Consider the following 24,026-nt stretch of genomic DNA (forward strand, 5'->3'; position numbering starts at 1 on the left):
TTCTCTCGGATGTGGAGGCGGTTGTGACCAAAACAGCAGCGTGGCCAATTTTTTTTTTCTTCTCGAATAGGTGGTTTCTAATGATTTTAGTTTAATGTAAACTCGTGCGTGCCTCTACGTTTGCGGATATATATGCACATTTGACAAATTACCGGGTTGTCACCTCCCACGGCTACACAAAATGGTCGTAGGTATTAGCAAGAAGCTAAGAGTTGATTGTGAGTACGTCGGAAAACGAACACGGCCAAGAATTACGTGCGTCGCCGGAGTTTGCATATCCAACACGGGCGAGCTATGGCCACGCGACCTTCAATAGCGTAAACATTTTATAGTACGTTGTGCGCAAATTCTTTTCCACAGCATAACGGCGCTCTCAATATCTCGTTTATCGATCGCGTCGCATCCCCTACTATCTCGACCGGTACATTTCGCATTGCTCACGCGAACAGATCGATTCATGGAAGCAACTGATAACCGCCAATCACTGACGCTTATGAGCATGTTATTGATGCTAATGTTCCTCAAATCGCAGGGTGTACGCGCTGAACGGACGACAAAGTGATTAGAGAAGCGTTGTGCCCCGAAGAATGAAGGCTGTCGTCGAGCTCAGTATAGGGGGCGCGCACAATATGCGACTTCCGGTGCACAGGCACTAGGGTTGACGCCGTCGGCCAAGGACACAGACCACGAACTCTCGCTCAACTCGCAGAGGACAATTCACGTCAAGGACCCATACAAACAATCGCCGATAGACCATGTCTGAATGCATGGCGGTGTCCCCCTACATGAAAGCACAATAGAGACAAAGGAATCTCCGCTGGCACGATCCCTATGTAGTTGGGTTTTGAAGCACGTCCGACCAAGTGAGTGCACGCCACGGTTGTTGAACGCGAAAACAACGTCGTAGTTCTGCAAAATAAAAAAAAAGGAAATACACAAGTTTCTTGGTTCGTTGCTGCTTGCAGGACAAGAATAGGAGGCCGGAATTAATGTCTACGATACAGCGGATGACCCGCCTTTGTGGTCCTTATTCAGCTGGCTTGCACACAATGCGCGCACATCAACGCCCAATTCAAACGAACGACTATTTGCGGATTTCGTCGGGCCATAAAGCGGCAGCGATGGCAACACCGAAACTGCAGTTCTATCTATGCGAACAAGGCAAGAAACCATACTTGACGCCCCCCCCCCCCCCCCACACACACATTCTATCGGCTTACGAACATGGCCTTCGGAATAACCTTTAGAGAAACGTCTTACAATGCTTGTTTTCTCTCTCTGTTAGCTCACAGCATCTTTATGCTTTCTCTTCTGTTGGAGTCATCGGCGCCTGAACGATGCCAATCATTGAAAAAAAAAAAAATCGCACTTCAGCGCCAGTACCGTCTTGCTTCATTTTTCGTCAGCACTGTTCAGCGCAATCACAGCGTCCCAATACGAGCCAAATTGCCCCTTATTCCTCTTTCAACAAGACCCATCGAAAGCGTTCGAACCCACGTACCCCGCGTGTCATCGGTGCAAGTCAGATATAAGGCTTCATTTTTTACGAACGCTAACTTTCACAACATGAAACCCCTATATAGACCAAAGGCAATGAATCGCAATCATTCTTAAACTTCTCTCCCCTGAAAGGACATTACTGTATTTTGCACCATATCTACAGGAAGACTTATCTCGCGCGTTCTCTAACGATCCTCGATTCGCAGTCGTTGCTTATAGCTCCACCGAGTGCACAGCGCCGCTCCTTGATTGAAGAAGTTATCAAGAATCGCCGCACGTAGTACTGACAGGACAAAGATCCCTAAAGTAACAAGGGCGGGTGGGGAGATGAGACAGTCTTAAAGAGCCGTCAACCAGCACTTCCCTCTTTCAATGTTTCACAATCTGTCTCAACTCCCCTTTCCGAGAAACGAGACATTGGCGATTTTCGACCGCTGCGTGTCAAGACGTGGGGATCCGGTACTGAAACTGTTTCCGGAGGCCCGGGATATATACTTCAACGTTCTCTTCTTGTATACACCTGTGATCGCGCGAGACAACAAATCAAAAAGGCAATCGCCGCACTTACCACATGGCCTGCACAGAGACCGGCTTGAAAATGTAATGCCCGCTGCTGGATGTTACGCTGAAACCTCTGAAACAAACAAAAAATTTCAGTCAGAAAATAGTTCATTGCTTTATCTTCATGCACGCGACATTTTGTCAACGTTGCTACTGTGCGCAGCATCGACAACGATGAGCATAATAATCCGCGTTTAGCGAGCGTACGCGGAATGTAGAACAGAAATAATGAAAAGTGTCGAAGTTCTCTGAGTAAACACCACGTAATCGTGGGACCTGATGCTCAAAGAGTTCAGGCTCGAGGGATGGCGCATTGCTCATTTCTGTTTCCCAAAATAAATAAATAAAAATAAATAAATAAATAATATCCTACTACACTAATGATTAGTATGATAGGACTTAATTGCAAGCATCATCAGCAAAACGAAATACAACCGATGGTAATGCTCCTTACACCACCTGTAGACGTCACTGTTGCCGTTTACTGCTATTTGGTCACACCCAGACGCTTCAAGTGCGTGCAGTGCTACGGGCACTGCACTTAACTCTTAGCGACGCTGATTTGCACTAATGACAAGTATCCAGATATGCATTTCGACTATCACGCAAACACAGCGACTACAGCGGTACTTCGTATGTCAAGCCGAACGTTATTCGCCGTTGTCTTGCTGACTGCAATAATTACTGACCTTCCCGATCAACCGAAAAATTTTTCGTGGCTACAACTGCACGCAATCGCTCTTTGTGTCTGCTCCTACAACCAAGCAGGGCGTTATAAGTAAGAAACAGACGTTATTTGTGTGCACACATCATAGGTAACGATGTAAATGAAGAGCTCAATTGCCATGAATCACAACACTCTTTGCGCGGAAGCAACAGGATATTAATACACAGGTTCTAAGTGGCAGAAACACGATAAGATTACGAAAGACGACGTAGTGGAGGGCTCCGAAAATTTCGATCATGAGGTACGCTTTGCTCTCACATCACACAGTATGCGGTCCCCTAGCACTCCTTCATCGAAATACGGCCGTGATCGAACCCGCGACCTTCCGTTCGGCAGTCGAGCACAATAACCATTGCTCCAATGATTGATTGATTGATATGTGGGGTTTAACGTCCCAAAACCACTATATGATTATGAGAGACGCCGTAGTGGAGGGCTCCGGAAATTTAGACCACCTGGGGTTCTTTAACGTGCACCCAAATCTGAGCACACGGGCCTACAACATTTCCGCCTCCATCGGAAATGCAGCCGCCGCAGCCGGGATTCGAACCCGCGCCCTGCGGGTCAGCAGCCGAGTACCTTAAACCATTGCTCCAACTCAGTGGACGGGGAAACAAAAGGAAACGTGAGGACGCTGCCAGAAAGATTTCCCACATGAGCGTATTTGCACAAGGCTATCATGGTACAATAACAAGAGAAGCGTCATCAACAAATTGTCCCAACAGTTGCACTTTACCGTGAACATCCATCTGGTCACCTATACGACACCGTGAACATCCGTCCGGCCACATATATACGACGACGATGTCCGTCCAAGGGTCGGGACGTTGCAAGTATACACAGCCTAAAACAAAAGAAGCCATCGAAAGGCTACCACCCGAGGAGTATACGGTCATCAGGAGCTAAGGCTCTTCAAAGTGCGAGTGAGGCGAAAATGGCTTCGCTGATGACACTGTCACTCCGACAGGCATATCGACGACAAAGGCGGAGTGAGTCAAACTGCAGGCCGCAGGCGGTAGCAATAGGTGGCCAAAGCGGCGCTGTGCTACCAAGCGGGCGGGCGTGCGTGCGCGCATCTGCTCGCGACCTGTCGCGAGCGGAAATCGACGAGGAGCAACAGCCCGCCCACCTGCAGAGGCCGCGTGCCGACGCGACTGATCACAGCGGGCGCATAACGACGCCAAAGTTGTGCCACAGATGAGCCAGAAAACTCTTATCCGACTATATATGTGCAACCGCTCCACAACGGTAGGCAAGTGCTTCGCATGCACTGCGTGACTTTCGCTGTCCTGCAACCCCAACTGTTAGCGGCGACGATGTGTACGTGTACCGAAATTTGCACGCATTTGAAGCAATCTTATAAACAAGATACTAAGTGCCGGAAATCCTAAGCGTGTACATTCGGTCCATACCGGCAGCAAAGCTGCCTTTGTGTACTCCTCAATTACATTTCATTTTAATTGCCACACTACAGTTTAATAGGCAGGTAGGTAATAAACTTAATTAAATATGCAACGAGGAATCACTGCGCCGGGCTAGGCCTCCAAGAGCATCGTGCGATGTCATCGGCGAATAGCCCTGGGTCACAGGACCACCGAGATTTGGTCCACTGCACGTGGGCTCAGAAGGGCGGCTCGCCACTTACGCTCGTCCGAGTAGTGACGGCGAACACCGCACTCCCAACAAGACCACTAGTAATTTCCCTTACATAATACTTCGTTGCACTGTCGTTTCATTAGGTTGTGTCCGAAATTCACCCAGTCGGATGACAACTTTTAGAAGTCCGCGGCATTTCAACCCCAAACACGGATGCACACAAGCCTACGCCTAGCGACGCGCACTTCACAATGACGTCAGAGTGGGATGAGCAATGGCAACATTGCCGCGTGCGCGAGTGGGACTATTTCTTTAGTCGCAGAGGCGATGAGCTGCTGCACTTCGGTCGTCTGGGCGGGGCCTTCCCGGCGTTTTTAAGTTCTTCTCCACAAAAGTACTTTCCTCGGTGCCCCGAAGGAATCCAAATGAAAGCGGGATAGAGATTACGGAACACGAGTTGACTTCCACCAAAGGCCACATAGTACGAATGAAAATAACAGTGAAACGGCAGATGTGATTCATAAAGACCTTATGGCATATCATCATGCGCAGTCATTGATGCTAACAGTTCGGAATACACGCAATCACCAGGCAACAATGCCTGATATATATGCAACAATAACACTTTCGCGCCTTCGTGAGCTTCGGTAGCCTATGCCATGCATTTTGTCAGTTCACGACACTTTTTATTTTTCTCTCATCTCTTCTAGCACTCACGTCGTAAAGCTTTGTTGGATGTCAGCGCATACCCTGTCGCTTTTAATCTGTCTAAATTTCGCTCCGTTGTAAAAAGTACATGTTTTCGTAACGCACGCATGGTAAAACTGTTTGTAACGCCGACTCACAGAAGGTGCACTAAGCTGTTAAGAAGAAGCTCATAGAAATAATTCCGCTGCTGCATTTTGTTTTAACAACAGGCATTTTCACAGAAGAATCATTCACGCGTGTGCGAAGCATCAATTTCATATGCAATGCACTCGCAGCACTAACGAAGGCAGCATTAACCTGTTAGTAAACATTCCCCTGTGCGGGCATTGTGCCACAAGGCGCCTTCAAATAACGTCTTCTCGGCAAAGCTTTTCTTCAAAATTATCCAATAGTAGCGTTTACATTTCGCCCTTAATATTGTTCATTAAAAAGCAGTTTTTCATGTCCATCGTCGGTCTTTTTTTTTTATTAAACCAATTGCTAAGACCACAAAATTAGGCACGCTATTCTATTTTTAACTGTTATCTTTACACAAAGCGCCGAATACAATTACGAAAAAAGTGATGGTTAAGCTATTGAATACCCCCTATTAATTTAACCATTATATACACGCCCTCTGACGTTGCATGCTTTCGAGATCGAATAAAACACAGCGTGCGTCATCCATGTGCGTGCAATCATATCCTGGGTGTCGCCAGCGCCGACACGATGTCCCTGGGGGCCCATACTGCATTGTCGATGCACACGTATAATATCCATGTTTACCGCAGGCACGTCCCCCACGGAGAACTTCCGCAGTAACTCATCACGCGAGCTTCGAAGATAGAGCGCACATATGTGCTTGCGCCGCTATGCACGTGGCGAACGCATAGCTATAGTCGACTAACGCGGCCTTGCCAGTGAGCGGGACTTCAATCTCGCCGCTAGTGGGGGGGGGGGGGGGGGGGAATGATGTACGTTGCTCGAGCATAACTCTGAGGAGCGAACCGATTTGTTTCGTGGAGTTTTGAGACATGCCGTGGCTGAAGAATAGGTGTATATAGCGGGGTGGAAACCGACTACAATAACTTTTCAACAACGCTGCCAACGACGTCACAAATTAAATTATGACAATAATAATTACTGAGGCTCAACGTCCAAAAACAGCGATATAATTAAGACAGACGCCGTATGAAAAGGACTCAGGGAATTTTGACCACCTGGGTTTTTTCGACGAGCACCTCAACCGATAAGAGCACGTAATTCGTTTTCATCGAAATGCCACTGCCGCGGCCGGGATTCTACACCACGACCTTCGAGTCAGCTAGACCACAGAAGCGGGGTGACGTCACAGGTAGTGACGAAGTCTTGTTGAATCTTATTAGCGGAAAAAAGAATAACAATATAATCAAGCGAGGCGAAATTCCAGGCCAGGTACTGGGCATGGAGCAGCATCGAGAGAGCGAGGTCTCGTATTCGTGCTTTCTTATCGAAATGATTTTTGCCTTTGCTCTAAAGACTATAGTTCACTATACTAAAGAAAACTCAGAATAAGAGAGAGAGAGAGAAAGTAGGAGAAAGGGATAATATTGCTGCCGGTATCATACGGTACACACTACTTCTTCGTGGGCCTTTAGGTAGGTTAACTTTGTTTTTTAGCTAGACTTACGGCGTACAGCATGCCAACCCTCGCTAGCAATATGGGAAAGTTTATGGGTTTTGCAATACAAGATTGCGGGCATTTGTGGCACCGCTGTACAAAAGCGTAAAATAAGGATACCGACTGTCTCGCTTGTAGAAGCGCACACGCGCCTTTTAGAAGGTGCGCGCGTAGGCACCCATAGAACGTTCTCTGGTGACGCACTTTCGACCACAGCATTGCGTGAAGGTAACGAAAAAGATACCCCTTTATATAATGTACGGATCCACACACTCATGCTTCGCAACTTGTCATCATTTCGAAACATCCGCTAGGTTAGCCAAAAGATGTTTTCATAGTGTAAGCTACAGAACGCTACGATTTTCTTCTTTATAAAGCAGGTGAGCACTCAGACTGAAAAATTATCCTCAAGAAAAAAGAAAGGAAAAACAAACAAACAGATATCATCTATCACTGCGAGACATAGTCCATCAGACAAGCTGTTTGTTTACTGGCAGGCTGAAATGCGGGTATAGCAAATGAGGGCCACCATGCCTTAATCCTGTTGCTAATAGGGGTACATGGTGGTGGTGGGGGGCCCTGTCTTCTTGCGTAAGCCTCTGCGCTACTTGCACAGACGCGTGATCACCGCACAGCCTCAGCCACAAATAGCCCGCGAGCTGTCGATAGAGAAACTGCGGCAGCCGTAGGTCTCCTTCTGTTTGGAATATGCGGGCGCACTCTCGCCGGTGCAGTCGGCGATGCCGCCAGACGTAAACGCCACGTGCTCGCTATCGGCGCCATGGGCGAAACGAACGAAATAAAGTGCGAGAAAGAAACGAGGGCGCACCCTGGCAGTCTGCGAGCATGCCAGGCTCCGTTTCCAAAACGAGATGCGGATACGGATGAACGCGCGTCGGACTCCCCTGTTTGTGTACGCGCGCGCGCACGTGTAAGCAAAGCAGGCACGCGGGGAGCAACGACCTCGCTTGAAATCGCGCACCAACCGCAGCGAACTCGCCTATAGTCTATACGTGTCACACAGCGCGTTAAGCCGCGAACTTGCAGCGTCACTGACACCGCAGGCCACACTCACATCCCGAACCAAAACTGCACCACACTGTGAACGGTACACAGACGCACCAGCGCTGCAGTTCTTCTCGTGAGGTATACAAGGAAGACGAAATATGCGGCGTTCTGGTACGACAACAGCTTCGGTAACCCGAGGGGATGCCTCATTCAAACATGTATAGCTCGCGCATACGCGCAATGTCGGCTAGCAACTGCACCACATAGGGAGAAACGGCAAACAACCGGAAATGGCTGTCAAAGCCAACGATAGTTTTGCTTGTAGCGCGACCCGGCTTATTGCTATACCTCCGTCCTGTCGTGGTCCATGGCAGACATTACTAAGGAACCGCCGCACATTACTGAGTCGTAGATTACTAATGTACGGTTTTGTAACGTACTAATGCAATGCATTACGACTTGCATTACGCCATACGCTACTAATGTAGGGTAGATGGTCAGGAGCTGCCGTACCTTACTAAGGAAACGATTACTTCTGAGGAAAATGTTCAAATTCATGAAAAAAAAACAAGGTGATACATTTAACCCACGCGCTTGCCAATAAATGAGGTGGTGTCACGGCACACGTTATTTACATCGTCGTACAATGGCCATTCGACTATACTGTTCTAAATTTGCTGAAAATTTTACAGGTAGGCATCAAGCACTTCGGAAATGCGTGACCTATACTACAGAAACTTTTACAACGGCGCAACAAACTGCCACAGGTCAAGGTAGACATTTTTGTCGCCACGGTTAGCGAGGAACCATGACGCCGGCCATATTTCCATAAATGTGAAAGCAATGAGAGGTTCAGTTACCTATACGGCTTTCACTGCGACTCAGAAAGCACCTATAGTTTTCGTCAGGGATATTATTCGCACCAAACGGTATATGTGCTATCATTCCGCTCTTAAACTGACCAAAATGATTTGGTAACCTTTTGTATATAGTCAGGAAGTGTTTAAAAAGCGGGAGAGATACATCATGTAGAGCTTTGTCTTTAAATTAACTAATTCCTTTAATCTGCAATAACTATCTGATCAAGAGTGAACAACTGGGCGTGAGTGTATCGGATGATTAGAAAAAGTGGCCCCAAAGTAGACAACGTGTGCGTCTCCTTTTTCGTCAGTCACATTCTATGCGCTTAGTTTTTCGTACCTGATCAGATGAGCTGGTTCGCTCCTCGCAGGAATTCCAAAAACTGCGGCTCAGTTTCTGGGGGAAATATGCCCAAGGACTTCACTTGCAGTTTCGTGCTACTCCAGGCCACACGAAAAATAATCTCAACGATTGATGATGGTTCGCTTAAATACAGATTCGGTTTACACGTAATAAACGTAATCGCACCTTTAACGGTGCTTGGTCGTGCCATTACCCGCAAGGGTGAAGAAATAATGGCCTAAAATAATGGAAATAAGTGGCGACTGTCCATTTTTATATCTGCCAAACTTCTCAGTTAGCTTTGCTACGCACCGTGAGGTCAGTCGCACCTATCGCCTTTGTTATCAAAGCTGTAGCTAAATCATACTGTCGCGTACGATAATTCTTTTTTTAATATAAGCGCTATGAATTTAAGCCGACAAACTGACAGCAGCACTCTATTGGTTAAACTACTTTAACGGCGCACGCCACAAAAATCGTTCACCAGAACGGACGGAGCTGCAACAACGTACTCAGCTACAGCGGACTTAGGCGTAAAAGCAAACCCCGCTGACGTTCACGGTATACTATGCGTATCAGCATGCGTGATCATTCATCGCACACGCACGTACCCGTCTCCGTCTAGCGTGATGCGGGCGTCTGCCCAGACGGGTATGACGAGCCCGATGGTGGTTCGCGAGTTGCAGTCGATCCCCAGAAGGCAGGCCTCCTCGGCACCCAGGGAGCCCGTCCGGGAAACCACCACCAGGTAGCGGGTACGACCCGCTGGGTGGGCGCTCTCCAGTTTCACCGCCTGCGTCACACGAGAAAGAAATAGCGATTCGTAGTCGCTTCCGTTTGAATCACTACATTTGACGAGTACGCCACAAGGTTACCGGTGCAAACAGACACTTAGTAGAGAAAGGTAAACGAAAAAAAAAAAAAAACAGGGAGGTTAGCCGGAAGAGATATTCAGTTGGCCACCTTACATTCGGTAAGGGCAAAGGGGGCATAAAGGAACGAACGACAAGAACGCGCATTGAAGGCAACAGAAAGTCACGACGACATTGCGGTATCATTAGCTCAGCAATGAAGACACCGTCCGACAGTTTCCATTTCCGTTGACGAAGCTTTAAGACATTTCACAGTAAGGGTGCATTGCGCATGCCAAAGCGACCATGCAGTGCAGGTAATTGAAAAACAACGAGCGAGCTCACAACGAAGAACGAATGTAGCGTCGAAATAAAGAGAGAAAAAAAGAAGATTCGAATCACAGATTAAGTGCAATAGTTCCCAGCTTGTTTAGTGCATCACGCCGTTCTTCGTCTTTATGAAAGTTTATTGGCATTTCGGTACGAGCCAACCTACCAGAGGGAACCTTAGGAACCCACTAGCCGGATCACTCACCACAGAGAGTGAATGTGGGCGCCACATTCATCAATCAAAAACTAGTGAGAATGCGAATATGGCGTGTACATCATGTGTACAGTTCCTTACATAAGATTTTGTTCAATGCTGTGACAAAACTACAGTGGAGTCAGCTACTGCATTAGCGCACTTATTATTTAATACTTACCGCTTTGAAGCCCAGTAAGCGATTACGTAACATGTTCTTTTTGCAAATAATCAGTACTATTACGCAAACTTCGCCTATTGCTGGAGACACCAGAAAAAAACAACTAAAACATTTGACGCTTTCTCGCAAAACATGCGCGTCTGTTACGGCGTTTCACGCAATACGGATACGTGTATTTATGAAGAAAAAAAAAAACACCTCCAAACACGACGGCGACAAATAGCATCTGGCGCACAATTCCAGCGTGAGTTGTAAATCACAACATAAATATGCCACTTGCGAAGTAAAGCCTTGTGCACGTAGACGTTCTACTCCTTTGCTATATGCCATTTGGAAGTCCCTACGAATACACAGCGCTAAGAAACAACAAACTGAAAACACGCACTTGACGACTGCGCTTTCTTTGAGAAATCTAAGGCGATTTTAAAAACGACCGAGGTAATCATTCTGCGGCTGATGGCTAGAAACAAAATGCTGCGATAAACTGAACCACAGGTAGAACTATGTACGGAGTACTGAATCGCTCGCTTGAGTTGCCTCGAGCCAGAGATGTACGACGGCAGCAGTCCGATCGGCGGTTTGTGTGGTGCGAGTACTAAAATAAGTTTGAACAGAACAAAAGGGACAGATTTACTTTTTTGCAGTCGATCAGACCACGTATGGGATTACCTGAGTCATCTTAAACCTCCTTAGGGCACTGAAATTGGTCTAGAAGCTTTTCTTAGTCTTTTTCGTTCGTAGTGCTATTATTATTTCCGAACTTCACGGAAAACAAAGCGCTAGCCCGAAACGAGAGTGCGCGGGCGGCAGAAACGGTTGGCAGCGCGTTCCGAGTAATTTACGCTGTACGCTGCATGCTCGGGGTGAAATACGACGCTTATAAGGCGGAAACTGCGTGTGCTTGCGTGCATTTAAATGTTACCTCCTTTCATTCCCTCGCTCAACGAGGCGCACATCGTGGCGGAACAAAGCAAGGCCTCGTCACGGGCGCGTTTCGCGTTTCATACTCTGTAGTGGAGCGACAGCAACCGACACCAGTGCGCTAGTGAAGGGCGCACTCATCTTTCCAGAACTTTCGCCTGGTGCAGTGCACTAGTTTTGATCTAAACAAAGCTTCTGAAAAAAATCACTTCCATTCAATCAGTAGATCGATCAATCCGTAAAGGTGTTTGTTGGACAGCATTCGGCAACGATGCGCAACGGCGACAGTAAAGGCCCAGTTCACGAACGGCGTTCGTTCCTACGGCAGCCAGAGAGAGAGACCCACTAGGAAGCACTGGAGAGGACGACGCATTACAGAGTTCTTAAGCTTCGCTATCAATCAACGAATCAGCCAACCAATGTATCAATCAATTAGTAAATCAATCGGTAAATCTTTAAATCTAAGTAACGTATCCCTACAATGAAACCTCCATTTCGCCAGTGCTCTACACCTGTTTCCATGCACCTCTGATCCAGGGTTTTTGAACATTTCACACCACTTCTCCAACGGACGCAATCAGGACGCCGAGCGCATTCGAACAGCACGGGCGGCGGCTGCCGATAAAAAGCGATGCGATGTGGTGGCACAATAAAAGGCACATAAGGAAACGATGTCCGAACGAAAAGCGCAGAAGAGGTGGTCAACGGATAAGCAGCAGGGTCGTCCCGGTAGACGATTCCAACGGCCGCCGCAAACGCAGTTGTCAACAGCCGACCTAGCAGAAGGCATCGGCAAGCACATCACCAAACTTGAAGTGTTCAACCTTGCTTTACAGTGACATGTTGAGCTGTTTTACGTTAGTGGAGTGCTATAAACTAACTTTGAGCACGCGTTCTTAAAGGTAAGAAGCACTTATACGTATCTTAACCAAGACGTGCGAGCAAGACATACTTCAAAGGGTAATGTCACGAAAGTTTTCAATTCACGTTTTTCTGCGTCACATTAAAGGCCAAGCCTTTAAAAGCCCAGCAAATGTGCTGCTAACCACCAGCGCATTGTCAAAAACGTAATTACAATATGTCTTTAAAAGCCAGTTTCGGTTCCTAATGTACCTGGACGTAACAGCACAGTATATGAGCTGCTTCTCCTCACGTGATGCGCAACATTTAGAGACGTCTCCCGCATCGTGTCTTCGTCGGTGACTCGGCAGCAGCAATTTTGAATGTGTTTGGTGACGCAGAAGTGGCCATTTTAGCAGTCTTGCTGCCTTACGTCATCGCAATTAGCCAGACTGCTGCTGCGCGAAGTGACTATAGAATTAGTACTGTAGCCTGACGTCTATCCAGTGTCAATGTCGGGAGGGGCGCCAGGGGGAGTATTCCTTTTATATCAAAATGATATATCTTATGAGCATTCGCTCAGCTTCACACTAGCTCAGCGGCCGTCTCTACACTATAAAAAGCAAAGGAGGGTATCTAGGATGCTCCTTTAGAGCAGTGAAAAACCTGACACGGCCATTCCCCCATTTGGGGAGTAACTGCGAAGTTACTCCGCGCTCTCACGGTTACTCCTCGAGGGAGCAAGTTATTTTGCACGAAAGAAAAATAAGATCTTCGTTCACTTAACCAGCGTTTCGATGTGTGTGCAGGCATGTGATCAGATGTAAAATCGAAATGCATCATACTCAGAAAGAAATGTCGAAAAATTTACGGCTATCTCGCGGGATTGGAACTCACGGCATTCAGCCATAGCATGCGCGTACACTAACCGTTACACCACAACGCTACGGCAGCGTCTGGAAGAAAACAGGGCTGTTGGCACACGGCGCGAACATTCCAGCACTTACTCCAAAATGGGCTACTTTACTCCACAATGAAGAACGAGCCCCTCCTTGCCGTGCCATGTGCAAACTTTTGCACGCGTTTTGGAGGAGCAAAGTGGCCTTTTCGGGGTAACTGCACAGTTTCCACGGAAAACTTTTTAGAGTTTGCATACGGGAGGTTTGTATTGCAGAGTAAACACACCTCGAAAAAAAAAGAATGATGTCAGTACCTCTTTAAATACCAGTGCACGAACTTTTCTTGTCGCTGTTGTTCTCTGTCGCTATGCTACCGCGGATGCGCGCTGATGTGCGACCGCACGCACACTTGTTTGCAGTACACGCTCGATCAGGCGCACGAACAAGGCGCACACAAGTAGAACGGGGCCCGCCGAAGAAAAACCTCGCTTCCACCACGTATCGGAGGCTGTTCACCGACTGAAGCCGAGAGGAGCCATTCGCTCACAGCTTCGGGAGAACTTTTGTCCGCTCAGTTACCCCTTGTGGACGATACCAGGGACGTAGTCATCATTGTCGTGGCACCAGCCTCGAGTGACACTACTTTTTCCAAGCACTTCCGGTCAAACACTCAACTTCCGGTTCTCCAAATACCCCAAAAATATAGTTTAAAACACAACTAACTGGTTCTGGTTCAAGATAACACTAATATTGGATATGATATCGGAGCATACGTTTACAATTAGCATAGGAGCGAACTATAACACTGAGTATAATTAATGAAAACTGAATAAGTTCACTCAAAGAGCAGGGGGTGTCCTTGTGAGCAGCAGTGATCGTTGCGGCGCCTGGCGAGGCATACCTCGACCATGCGCTACTCCAGACGTGGCCTCTGGGATCCGCTTCGGCAGCGCGACGAAACAAAACGATAATGCTAGGTATACACCGAGGAGAACGAACGACGCGGTGCCTGTGCCGCTACCGGACACTTAAGTCGAAGACAACGTAGTCGAGGCTTATACAGCTATAAGTCAAGCCGAAAAAGTCCGTAAACATGTATTCGATGCGTCAAAATACATATTCCAGCATACAAAACACACGAATGAAGTTGCTAAGGAGATCAAGAAAGCCAGGCTGCCTTGACTAACTATAGCAGTACCATTCCCAAGACAAATAAAAGTGATATCAATTAACGTACGTGACTTTCAGACTCAGTGCCGTGACGACCAGTACATGCTGAATTCGACAGCATAAAGGTTATACCTTGGCTCCGGCCTACATTGAACACGAAGGTTACGCAGACAGCCCAACTGCCAACAACCTCGGACGACCGTATGTTATTTACCGACGTTCACGATTACTGCACCTTGTACGGTGTTGCTGTTATGGCAAGAGGAAACAAACTGTGACAAGGCAGTGGGACCTAACCACATATGATACGAGGTAGACGCGTGCGATAAAGCGGCAGCTAGACAGGCGTCATGTGACGTGGACAAGGCGCGCCAAGTTCGGTACATATTCACACGCGTCCTTCATTTCGTTCGTTGGGTGGGCGCCCGCGTCTTCGACTACACGACTGTTAAGACATATGGCACGCGATACGTTTTATACACGCAATAATTCAACGCAGGTCTCTCTGTTTTCCTTATAGCGTCGGGCCCGTTCGCGCCGTAAGCCTCAGCAAACAGAAAAATAGGGTCGAGACTGCATTCAACGCCCACGAATAAGCTCGCTGAGTTCGCTTAATCCGGGCGTGTTCTCACACGCCCACGACGATATACCGCACACTCTGTCTGTGGGGTCCACCATGCGAGGACATTAGCGGCATGCAATCGCCTTCTGGTACGCACTCTATCAAATGCAGGAGGAGCAGGTCTCACACACGTAACAGGAGCGCCGATGGGAAGAATAGTTTAGAAAACAAACTTTGTTACACAGAGCGAACAATGGAGGGCACTCCATCACACGAGGGATGCCACAGCCGTTATGAAATGAACGCGCACCTTCGCTCAACGAGTATACGTGCACCTTCGCACGGTGTGCTGAAGCTCGAGGGAAGTATCGCGCACGCCAAAATCAAACTATCACAAATGGGACCATTGGCACTGATCTATAATAAGGCTTGTAGGAGGGACATATGGTACAGAAAACGTCACTTTTGGATAGGTGTCATAGAATCCCCGCAATAATACACCTTACGGTTTTTTTTTTTTCCTTCATCAGCAGGAGCTCTTGCTTGTCTTCATCGCTGCATCCTGTTCTACACAGCACACCGGTGCGGTTCTTTTGCACAGACCAGGCTGTTTCACATCTCTAATCTGGACACGCCAAATGTAAAGCTATCTATAACAATGAGGCATGCTCTCGCTAACTATCGAGCAGGGGCGATCTTTACGCTGGCATGCGTATCGCCACGGTATACCTTTATTTCAACGACAATTTGCGACAGCCGCGACTGAAGCAAACGTACGTTCTTCCGTGACACGAGCATGGAGATTATCAACGCCCCACACACCCAAATGTTGGCTTTGCCCAACCTAAACACGATTCCGCCGCTATACCGACCCACAAAAGATCTTGTCAACACCAGGCGGCCTGGAAGACTATAGCTGCGGCTGGTGGCTAGGTACGTGAATACGAGAGCACCATGTACGAATTACTGACACGTTTACGCTATCTATAAGAAATTAGATTCGCTTGCACCCAGCGCATGCGCTGAAAAGCTCGTTTAGAGTACATATGTTTTTTTTTTTTCATTTCATTCATGCAAGGACCTTAAACGGTCCATAATCTGCAAAAAGGAAAAGAGAACTAAGACAGTGTTTTTATTATTTTGAGCTCAATTAGTAGCTTGATTCAGAAGGTCAAAATAAGGCACACTTTAAACATTAATTTGCAATATTCCGTTTCATTATGTTATGAGTTGACTAATTCACCTTCGCGCCGCAAAATCCTAGTTAGCTCAATCGGGCGAGCGCTCCGGAAAGGCGTTGATGGCGCAGGCTTTATACCGGACCAGGACAAATTTTTCTTCAAGTTTCTTTTTCAGTGGAACCTGCATGAATTTCTTCGTGGGTTCGCGCTTGAAATGGGTGGTTACAAATTACCCCTTGCGAGCTCTAATTTAATTACATATTGTTTTAAGCTCACGCATGCAAAGTTGTATCCCTCACACTTGCACCACGCAAGCGGTCGCGAGAGTGCTGAAAAGCCCTCCTGCCTCTACCGCTACACCACGGCCGGCACCTCGCCACGTGCGCGAGCCAGAACGCAGGCAACGGTCCCGCCCGGCGGTCTCTAAAAATCGGCGCGAGTTGCGCCACAGCGGCTTTCGTTTTACGCAACAGGTCCCGAGCCTCGCAAGACGCAGAAACGCGCCGGCGCACTTTTGTTTCAGCATAGCGCTTCTATACACGGTGCCGCCGCGGATAGACCGATCGCGCATACCACAGAAGTGGCGACACAGGACGATTGCGAGAGGCGCGGCGCGCGACTCTTCTGTCGTGTGTACGTGTCTTCGCAACGTGGCCAAAGTGAAGCAAGCAAGCTTGCAAGGTCCAGTTGGACCAAGGCGCACGCGAGTTCTCCCCGCGCGACGTAGTGCAGCTTAATATATCGTATATCCACCGTCCTCTCCTTCTTTCTCCTCTCCGCTCCTCATCTTCATTACCCTCCCCACACCACCACAGATATTGCATAAGAACACGTTAATCATTATCCGAACGCCAAGCCTAAGGGTCTCGCGTAAGGATATTCCAAAATAATATATGGCTACATCTGCAGCACCCCTGCATACTGAGCAGCACTGGAATAGCCCGAATGTTTTCCTCTCCGCTTTTTTTCTATACTTCTGTGTTTCGTCTACATATATAATGTGAAAGTACATACAGACACAAGCCAGCCGTAACCAGTTCCTCCTCCCCCCTTCCTAGATGCGCGTGGGCTAAACCTCAACAGCTTTGCTGTAAATGAACGAGGAAAGACAAGGAGTTGAACACTGCGAGCGGTAACGTTTGCTTATCTTTGCTATTATGCGTGTTATTTCCGTTTGTGTTCTTTATTTGCTCATTCATTGTAATCAGTATGTACCCTCGTATTGTTACATTGCTTAGGAACAACCTGGATGTACGACCCCCCCCCCCCCCCCTTATGTAATGGCTTCGGGCCCTTAAGGTTGAATAAATGAAATGAAATGAAATCACTTCTATTTGAAGGGGTGGCGTACAAGAACCCTCTGAAAGCGCATAACGATAGAAACGGGCGACTGCTGGATGGTTATTTGGTGTGTGCAATTTTCGAAATGCGTGCCGCTGTTCTGGATTGTGAACGTTGTTGTGGCCTAGCAACGAATGTTGTATTTGTATTGCATTTGGGAATACGGATACTGGTATTGCTGGCTACTTAATATGCCTCTTGAGTTGTCTTGTTTATGTTACTATGTACACTTTAGTGATTTGCCTGCGGTGGTACACCTTTTGACTTTATCGCGATTATAGATTTTATTGTCGTTTGGCACGAAGATCGCATGCTAAAAAATGCTTGTAGTAGTACTGTACAACACCCTGTGTTTTGGAGTGTTAGTTTCTTTTTTATGTAACAGTAAGCCTTCATCACTGCATAAATTTTTTTTTTGTACCGAGGACTAGCCATTGGCTACGGGTCCAAGCAGTCTGATGATCTTTTGTATTGTATGATCCAACAAATAAAAAAAGATGGTTTGAAAGCTTTGGTTTGATTTGAAAGCTCCCTTACAAAGACGGACAGCGCGCCCCAATAACATATCGAAACAAGCTCAGTGCGAATCCAAAGTTGCGAACTAAAGATCAAACTATAGCCGCACCATGCGCATCCTCCACAAGTTTCAAGTAACAGCCGTACAAAAGAATATCCCTCGCAAAGCGGTGGAGGCGCTTGGCGCAAAACAATCGTCGCAATTTCAAGCCAGCAAGAGCCTCGCGGCAAGACGGAGAAGGGAGGGGGAGTAGCAATTGAGTGAAATCGCCGTCAGTTTCCTATATATGCCGCCCACGAACGCAACTCGCTGTGCAAGCAGCGGAAGAAAGCAAACAACGGCCCCCGACGCGCAAGAACGAGTCGACGCCGAGTTTATAGGCGGTGCACTTGTTGCGCCACGCGTCCCAGTCTCTCGAGAACAGCGGGGCCGCCGCGGGGTAATCGGAGTAATTAGGCGCGCGCATACGCGCCCAGGCGGAGCGTGCCCTCTCGTATAGTGTGTATGCATATAGACGTACACGAACCACCACCGGCTACCCGTGTTCGCGTGCATGCAAGCTCACGGAACCGCCGCCCCGGCCTAGTTTCTACGCCCTTCCGCAAACATTGCGCAGCAGAGTTACGACACACCTCGTGTACACAGGTGGCAAGGCGAGACGCTACGGCAGCACGCATCGAAAGCTTAACCTCGCTTTCGGCTAATTTCAGAGACGCTGCACACGCGCGTGTGTATACATAGCACCCCCCCCCCCCCCCCGTCGCCGCTCGATTCAATAAGTGTGTCTTAATCATGCCCCGTACCTGCCACAAACTATAGCCCCAAGTAGCGTCACCACTCGTAGAGTTTGTTCAAGCTTGGTGTAGGGGTAAAAAAATGCAATAGCCGGAATCAGTAATTAGGTCAACCCTGCCAGCAGAGCTGGGCGTATCACAAAAGAAGTGCATTAAAGTATAACGGATGTGCTCCGCTGCCGGCCACCGCGAAATTCACGCACCAGTTTCCCCGTTATGCCGTAGTATTGCGCCACCGTCCGGCTACAGCTATAATCCGTTGAGAACAATTACGTTTAATTTAAATACGCACGAACACGCAATCGGGCAGCCTTCAAACATGTCGTTCATGGACCGGAAAGGTATCGTTAGATGACTAGAAAGATGGAAGGTGTAATAGACGCTAATGGAAGGAACCGTTCTATGGTGTATAGGCGCAGCCTTGGGGTGTGCGATTAGCATATACCTCAACCCGCACGAGACGGTTACCCACCCCACCTTCCTTTTGCAGATAGCAAAGCGACTCTATCGGAGGACAACAAATGTCACGTAATCGTCCGGTTCGCAGACAGCCGATGCCACTAAACAATCAAACGGAGAGCTGCTGGGTCCGCCATTCGCTGGTGTCGCGAAGTAATGGATATACATGGCTTCGGAACCGTGTCCTTTCTGCGTATACCAATTTACAAGGCTGAGAGTTGAACAGCGCCAGCCCCTAAGTGATCCGCGCAGATTATTAGGTGCGACGAGTGTGCGTGCCCGCAGTCGTACACAATAACGAAAGACAACGGGCGAAAGTAATTGTCTCGGCAAAGACAAACAACCACTGGCGGTTACGCAGCGCCCGAAATAACGAACAAACTGCGGTACCCCGCTGAAGCTCCGGAAAGCGAACGGGGCCAAGGATCCTACAGTATACGAGCGGCCACGTGTGTGCACCCCCTCTTCACGTCCGTCAACGGAGACGGGGCGGAAAGCGAACAGATTGGCGACGCGAGAAGAAGGTCGGGGAGCGTTTCCTGGAGTGGGGGACCGCGACCAGACACCAAGGACCGCTTGCCGGTGACAAAAAAGACGTCGTGTCTTCCGTCTTTGGAGTAGCGGTGCTGTTTCGCAGCAGTGAACAAGTAGACCTAAAGAACTTGTTGTTAAGCGAGTTGGTGATTACATAACATGGTGATTTTAGCGCTAAAAAAAAAGGGTACAAAGACGGGTGACAGACTGACCTGTCTGTCACACGTACTTATCTTTCTTTTAGCGCAAAAATCACCCTGTTACGAACGAGGAGAGTACGCACCAGCGGAGGATTCGGAGACCTGGAGGTATAAGGCTAGCGAACGAGCAGGCCCAGTTCAGAGCTCTTTGTTTGGGCGCGAGGGCATGTTATATCGACGTTATATAAGCATAAGCGCAGCATAAGTATAAGCGCGTAAGGCCATGTGGGTCAAACTTTTGCCGAGAATGCGAACCACGACAGACACCAACAAATCTTTGAGCACTCAAAACGGTGATTCAGCAAACTTTCTGCGCTAACAAGCTCAACGCGCCTCACCTTCACACATCTGAAAGGGAAATCATTCCGAAACAACGAAGGAGAGAAAAAGATGGTGCTAATTAGGTGAGCTGTGAGGAAAGCACACGTAAAAACACAAAAGAATAGTCTTACTATGGTCAAATAACGAAGAAAAAACATCAATAAAGAATGCCATTGTATATTCTACGATGGCCAAAGTTATTCCAATGAAAAGCGGAAAATCCGAGCGGCTGAGCGTGGCATTCTTCGTATAAATGCCTATATATGGAACATATGGCAGCAGTTCAGGATTTATTTGGACCCCTTCAAGTGGTTAGACACTGTACCGATGTACAGGACGCCCCTGCATCCGAGCCGAAAGCGATAACTGTTACACAAAAACACAAACAGTATGGGCGGCTTCTCTCGAGAAATCACATATATTGAGAGTAGAACGATATGCAGGCGCTGAGCTCGCATCCAACCGACTCCCAGAAAAGTAGCCGAAGAAGATATTATTGTGCTTGTAAAGAAAAAAAAAGCTACCGCCGCGGTTGTACAGCGCTACAATCACGTATACTTTATTGAATATTGCAGAATTGGTTCGCAAGGAGCTCGACTCGTATCGCCACACTTTCATAAAGACAGTTGTTGTTCAGCGACATATTCCGCTGAACGAGCACGCAGAGGAGAATGCCACGTGATAGCGTACCTTGCGGAATTCTCCCAGGCAGAAGACACCGGAATAGCCGAGTTCGGAGCCGAAGCGCGCCAACTCCGAGTCGTGAGAGATGAGACAAATGAAAGGAAAAAAAAAACAAAGAGAAAGAAGAAAAAAAGGATGGAACGGGAGAGATAGAAAAAAAATGCTATCCCCGGGCTGGCGGGAATGTTTCGTCGTTTTTCCCAGCGGAATCGGATGTCGTCGCCGATCCCGCGCCGGAAGCAGCGACACATGCGCGGCGGGCTTGTACGCAGAATACGAGAACAGCTGCGCGTCGACGCTTTGACGCAGCGGTCGTTTCCCAAGAAAATTAAGCACGCAAGGCGCATCAATCGCTCTATACGTCCAATCGAAAGAGAAAACAGACGCAACACGAATGCTCTCGTAATAAAGCGAGACACTAAAGCTAGCAAGGGCGTAGTATACTATACACGCATCTCGTTGACGCGCGCAGGCGCATGTCGACCGCAGCAAACTTTAAGCGCTTGTCTGTGTCCTCTCTGAGTGTCTGTATTTTGAGCGCTTGTTTCATCATGAACGTTCACCAACACGCCCAACTGGCAGTCTTCCTAAACTTCCAGAATTGCTTTGCGCGGAGAAGTCATTGTAAGCGCGGAACATGCTTATTCACAATGGAACATACAACTTGGCGAATTCTACTTCCGTGAATACAGCGTCGGTGTTATAACAGCAAACTTGGCCATTATTAGCCGGCAATGGACGACAATAACCAGCAATGGTAGTGAAATTCGATAGCTAAATGTCATTAGATATTATTATCCTATAGACAACTTAACCCGATAAAAAGGTGGTATACGACCGCGAAATTATTGTCGTAAAAATAATAATGAGTTGATGGCAACAGACTATCGCCTTCATTTGCTGTTAACGAATGGACCACGATCACATACACAGTAAGTGAGCGTGCTTGCGTGGACACATCAAGAAAGAAAAATCAGTCTCTTCGTCGCCCCGCTAAACAGTCTGAATGTCATTTATGAATGGCGCTTTTTCGAAGACCCCGACAGCTTCTTTGAGCTAACGGACACCGTGGCACCGAAAACAGCAACCGCTTTACTGCAGGGGCATGAAACTCGGAGCCTTGAATCAGCGATATATTGTAGTCGTACATATATACCTACTGCGCATCTTAGGATATGCGCCAGAAAAGCACGCGCCACCATGTAACGCATGCAGAGAGAAGTATTAGGTCTCATACACTTATAGAACACATTTACAAAAGACATACCACCTGAAATCCGACGTTTTTCGCTGTGAAACTACAACATTTCACTGTTTTTTACATACAAGGCGAAAAAGCCAAAGGAGAAAGTCGACTCACCATTTTGAGCGTGTCTTCGCGCCGCAGCATGTACAGCATAGACTGCAGGTGCGCCCTGATGTCACCGGCCACTGCAAAAACAAGAGGAGAAAAAAAAATTAAGAAAATGACGTCACAGTGGAGAACGCCTCGCGCGAGCAAAGAAGGTCAAATTGCCCGGCAAATATAAACGAGAACCACCACACAACAGAGCGAATACCGGAATTTTCGCCAATCCCTAACATATATTACCAAGCAAGCGGTGATCCCAAAGGCAGCAACGTTTCGGATCTCGTTTACCATGTAAGAACGCTTGACGTTTCGTAGGAAGAAAACATCGACTGTTAATGCGGAACATGCAGATAACTTCATGACAACTATAGGCCTATGCCAACTCTAAACTTAGAGGCTTCCAGAACAGCTTGGATATGTGCGTTACGAAGTAAGGCGCTTTTGTATAAAAACTAACAAAAACAGGTGATACCAAATCTTGACTTGGGCGTCTGGCAAATGCACTCGAGAGAGAGAGAGAGAGAGAGAGAGAGAGAGAGAAGAGAGAAACAACTTTATTTAAGGAAAAAAAATCACAGAGGAATGGCGATCAGGCCGTGCCTGGCAGCCACATCCTCAGCTCGCTGTATGACCCGGAGCTGTACTTCTAGGCTCGTATCTCGAAGTACTCTTTCCCATGCCTCGGACGAGAGAGTGGTCAGGAGATCAGGCGGGGATGGATCCTCGCTGCAGTCCCATAGTATATGAGAGAGGTCGAACTCTCGGCGCTCATGTGCACAGATGTATTCCTTCAGTTAACGATCTCGGAGGCCACGCAAGAAGAAGCACGTGGTTGACATGCGCTCTGTCACGTAACGCAAACGATCTCAGCTGCTTACAAAATAGGCGTCTGCTCTGGACGTATTCAATTTACTTCATTTATGATAAATTATTTTTTATTTCATGTTCAGTATGTAACACAAGGAGCACATATTTGCTAATATGGCTTCTTCGATAAAGCACGAGCTCACTGGACGGCTTGCATACGGACACATATACACTCAAACCTCGATATAGTAAACCCGGATATAAAGAAACATTAATTTTAACGAATTAAGTGAAAAATAGTTTCCATATGGATATGGTGCTAAAATATACCATTGCAACAAACACTCGGATATAGCGACCTCATTTTCGTGTAAGGTGCAAGCTTGTTATAATGATGTTTGAGTGCATACTGCCGTGGTGAGCTTTGAAAGAGAGTTTATGCTTTTTCGGCTCCCTCGAGGACGAACATAACTATGCTCGTATATTGCAGCACTGCCCTTCCTCAAGGACTCGTTCGACTAGACGCTTAATAAAACCTAAATATTAGGAAGAAGAAAAAGAAGCAGGCAAGCTCGTCCTGCCACTAATTCTGCCGAAGGATGACGCTAACACAATCGCTTCCTGACGCTGCCAAATTTCGCTGGCACCGATTCAAGTGGACGAGGACTAGACAGAAAGGGGCACTGTTCCCACCAGGTTCTATTAAGGCCTTTACGCGCTTGTAAAAAAATAGAAACAGTACGGCAGTAGAGAGCTTCATTTGAAGTACTAACTACTTTCTATAAGTGTACATTTTCTCGCCCCCCCCCCCCCCCCCGCGCCCAACCCACCTTAACTTTTTTTGTCGTTTTCCCAACTTCGTGACCAATCGCATACGTGATGAGGTTGAGACATGACGCTGTACTCATAGATCTGCACTGAAAAAGCAGTAGCTCACAGACATTCACA

General features: G+C 47.7%; 1 protein-coding gene across 4 annotated transcripts in view; it reads right to left on the bottom strand.

The window, feature by feature from the left end:
- ssh (Protein phosphatase Slingshot) overlaps positions 1-24,026 on the bottom strand; it is a 423,428-nt gene that overhangs the window by 51,168 nt on the left and 348,234 nt on the right. For all 4 annotated transcript variants that reach the window (XM_037422163.2, XM_037422160.2, XM_075890320.1 and 1 more), the window contains 3 exons: positions 22,281-22,351; positions 9,554-9,735; positions 2,069-2,134 (listed from right to left, as the gene is read on the bottom strand). In XM_037422163.2, coding sequence (XP_037278060.2) covers positions 2,069-2,134; positions 9,554-9,735; positions 22,281-22,351 — 319 coding nt within the window. The remainder of the gene's footprint in view (positions 1-2,068; positions 2,135-9,553; positions 9,736-22,280; positions 22,352-24,026) is intronic.

The sequence above is a fragment of the Rhipicephalus microplus genome, chromosome 3, assembly GCF_043290135.1.
Source record: "Rhipicephalus microplus isolate Deutch F79 chromosome 3, USDA_Rmic, whole genome shotgun sequence".
Lineage (NCBI taxonomy): Eukaryota > Metazoa > Arthropoda > Arachnida > Ixodida > Ixodidae > Rhipicephalus > Rhipicephalus microplus.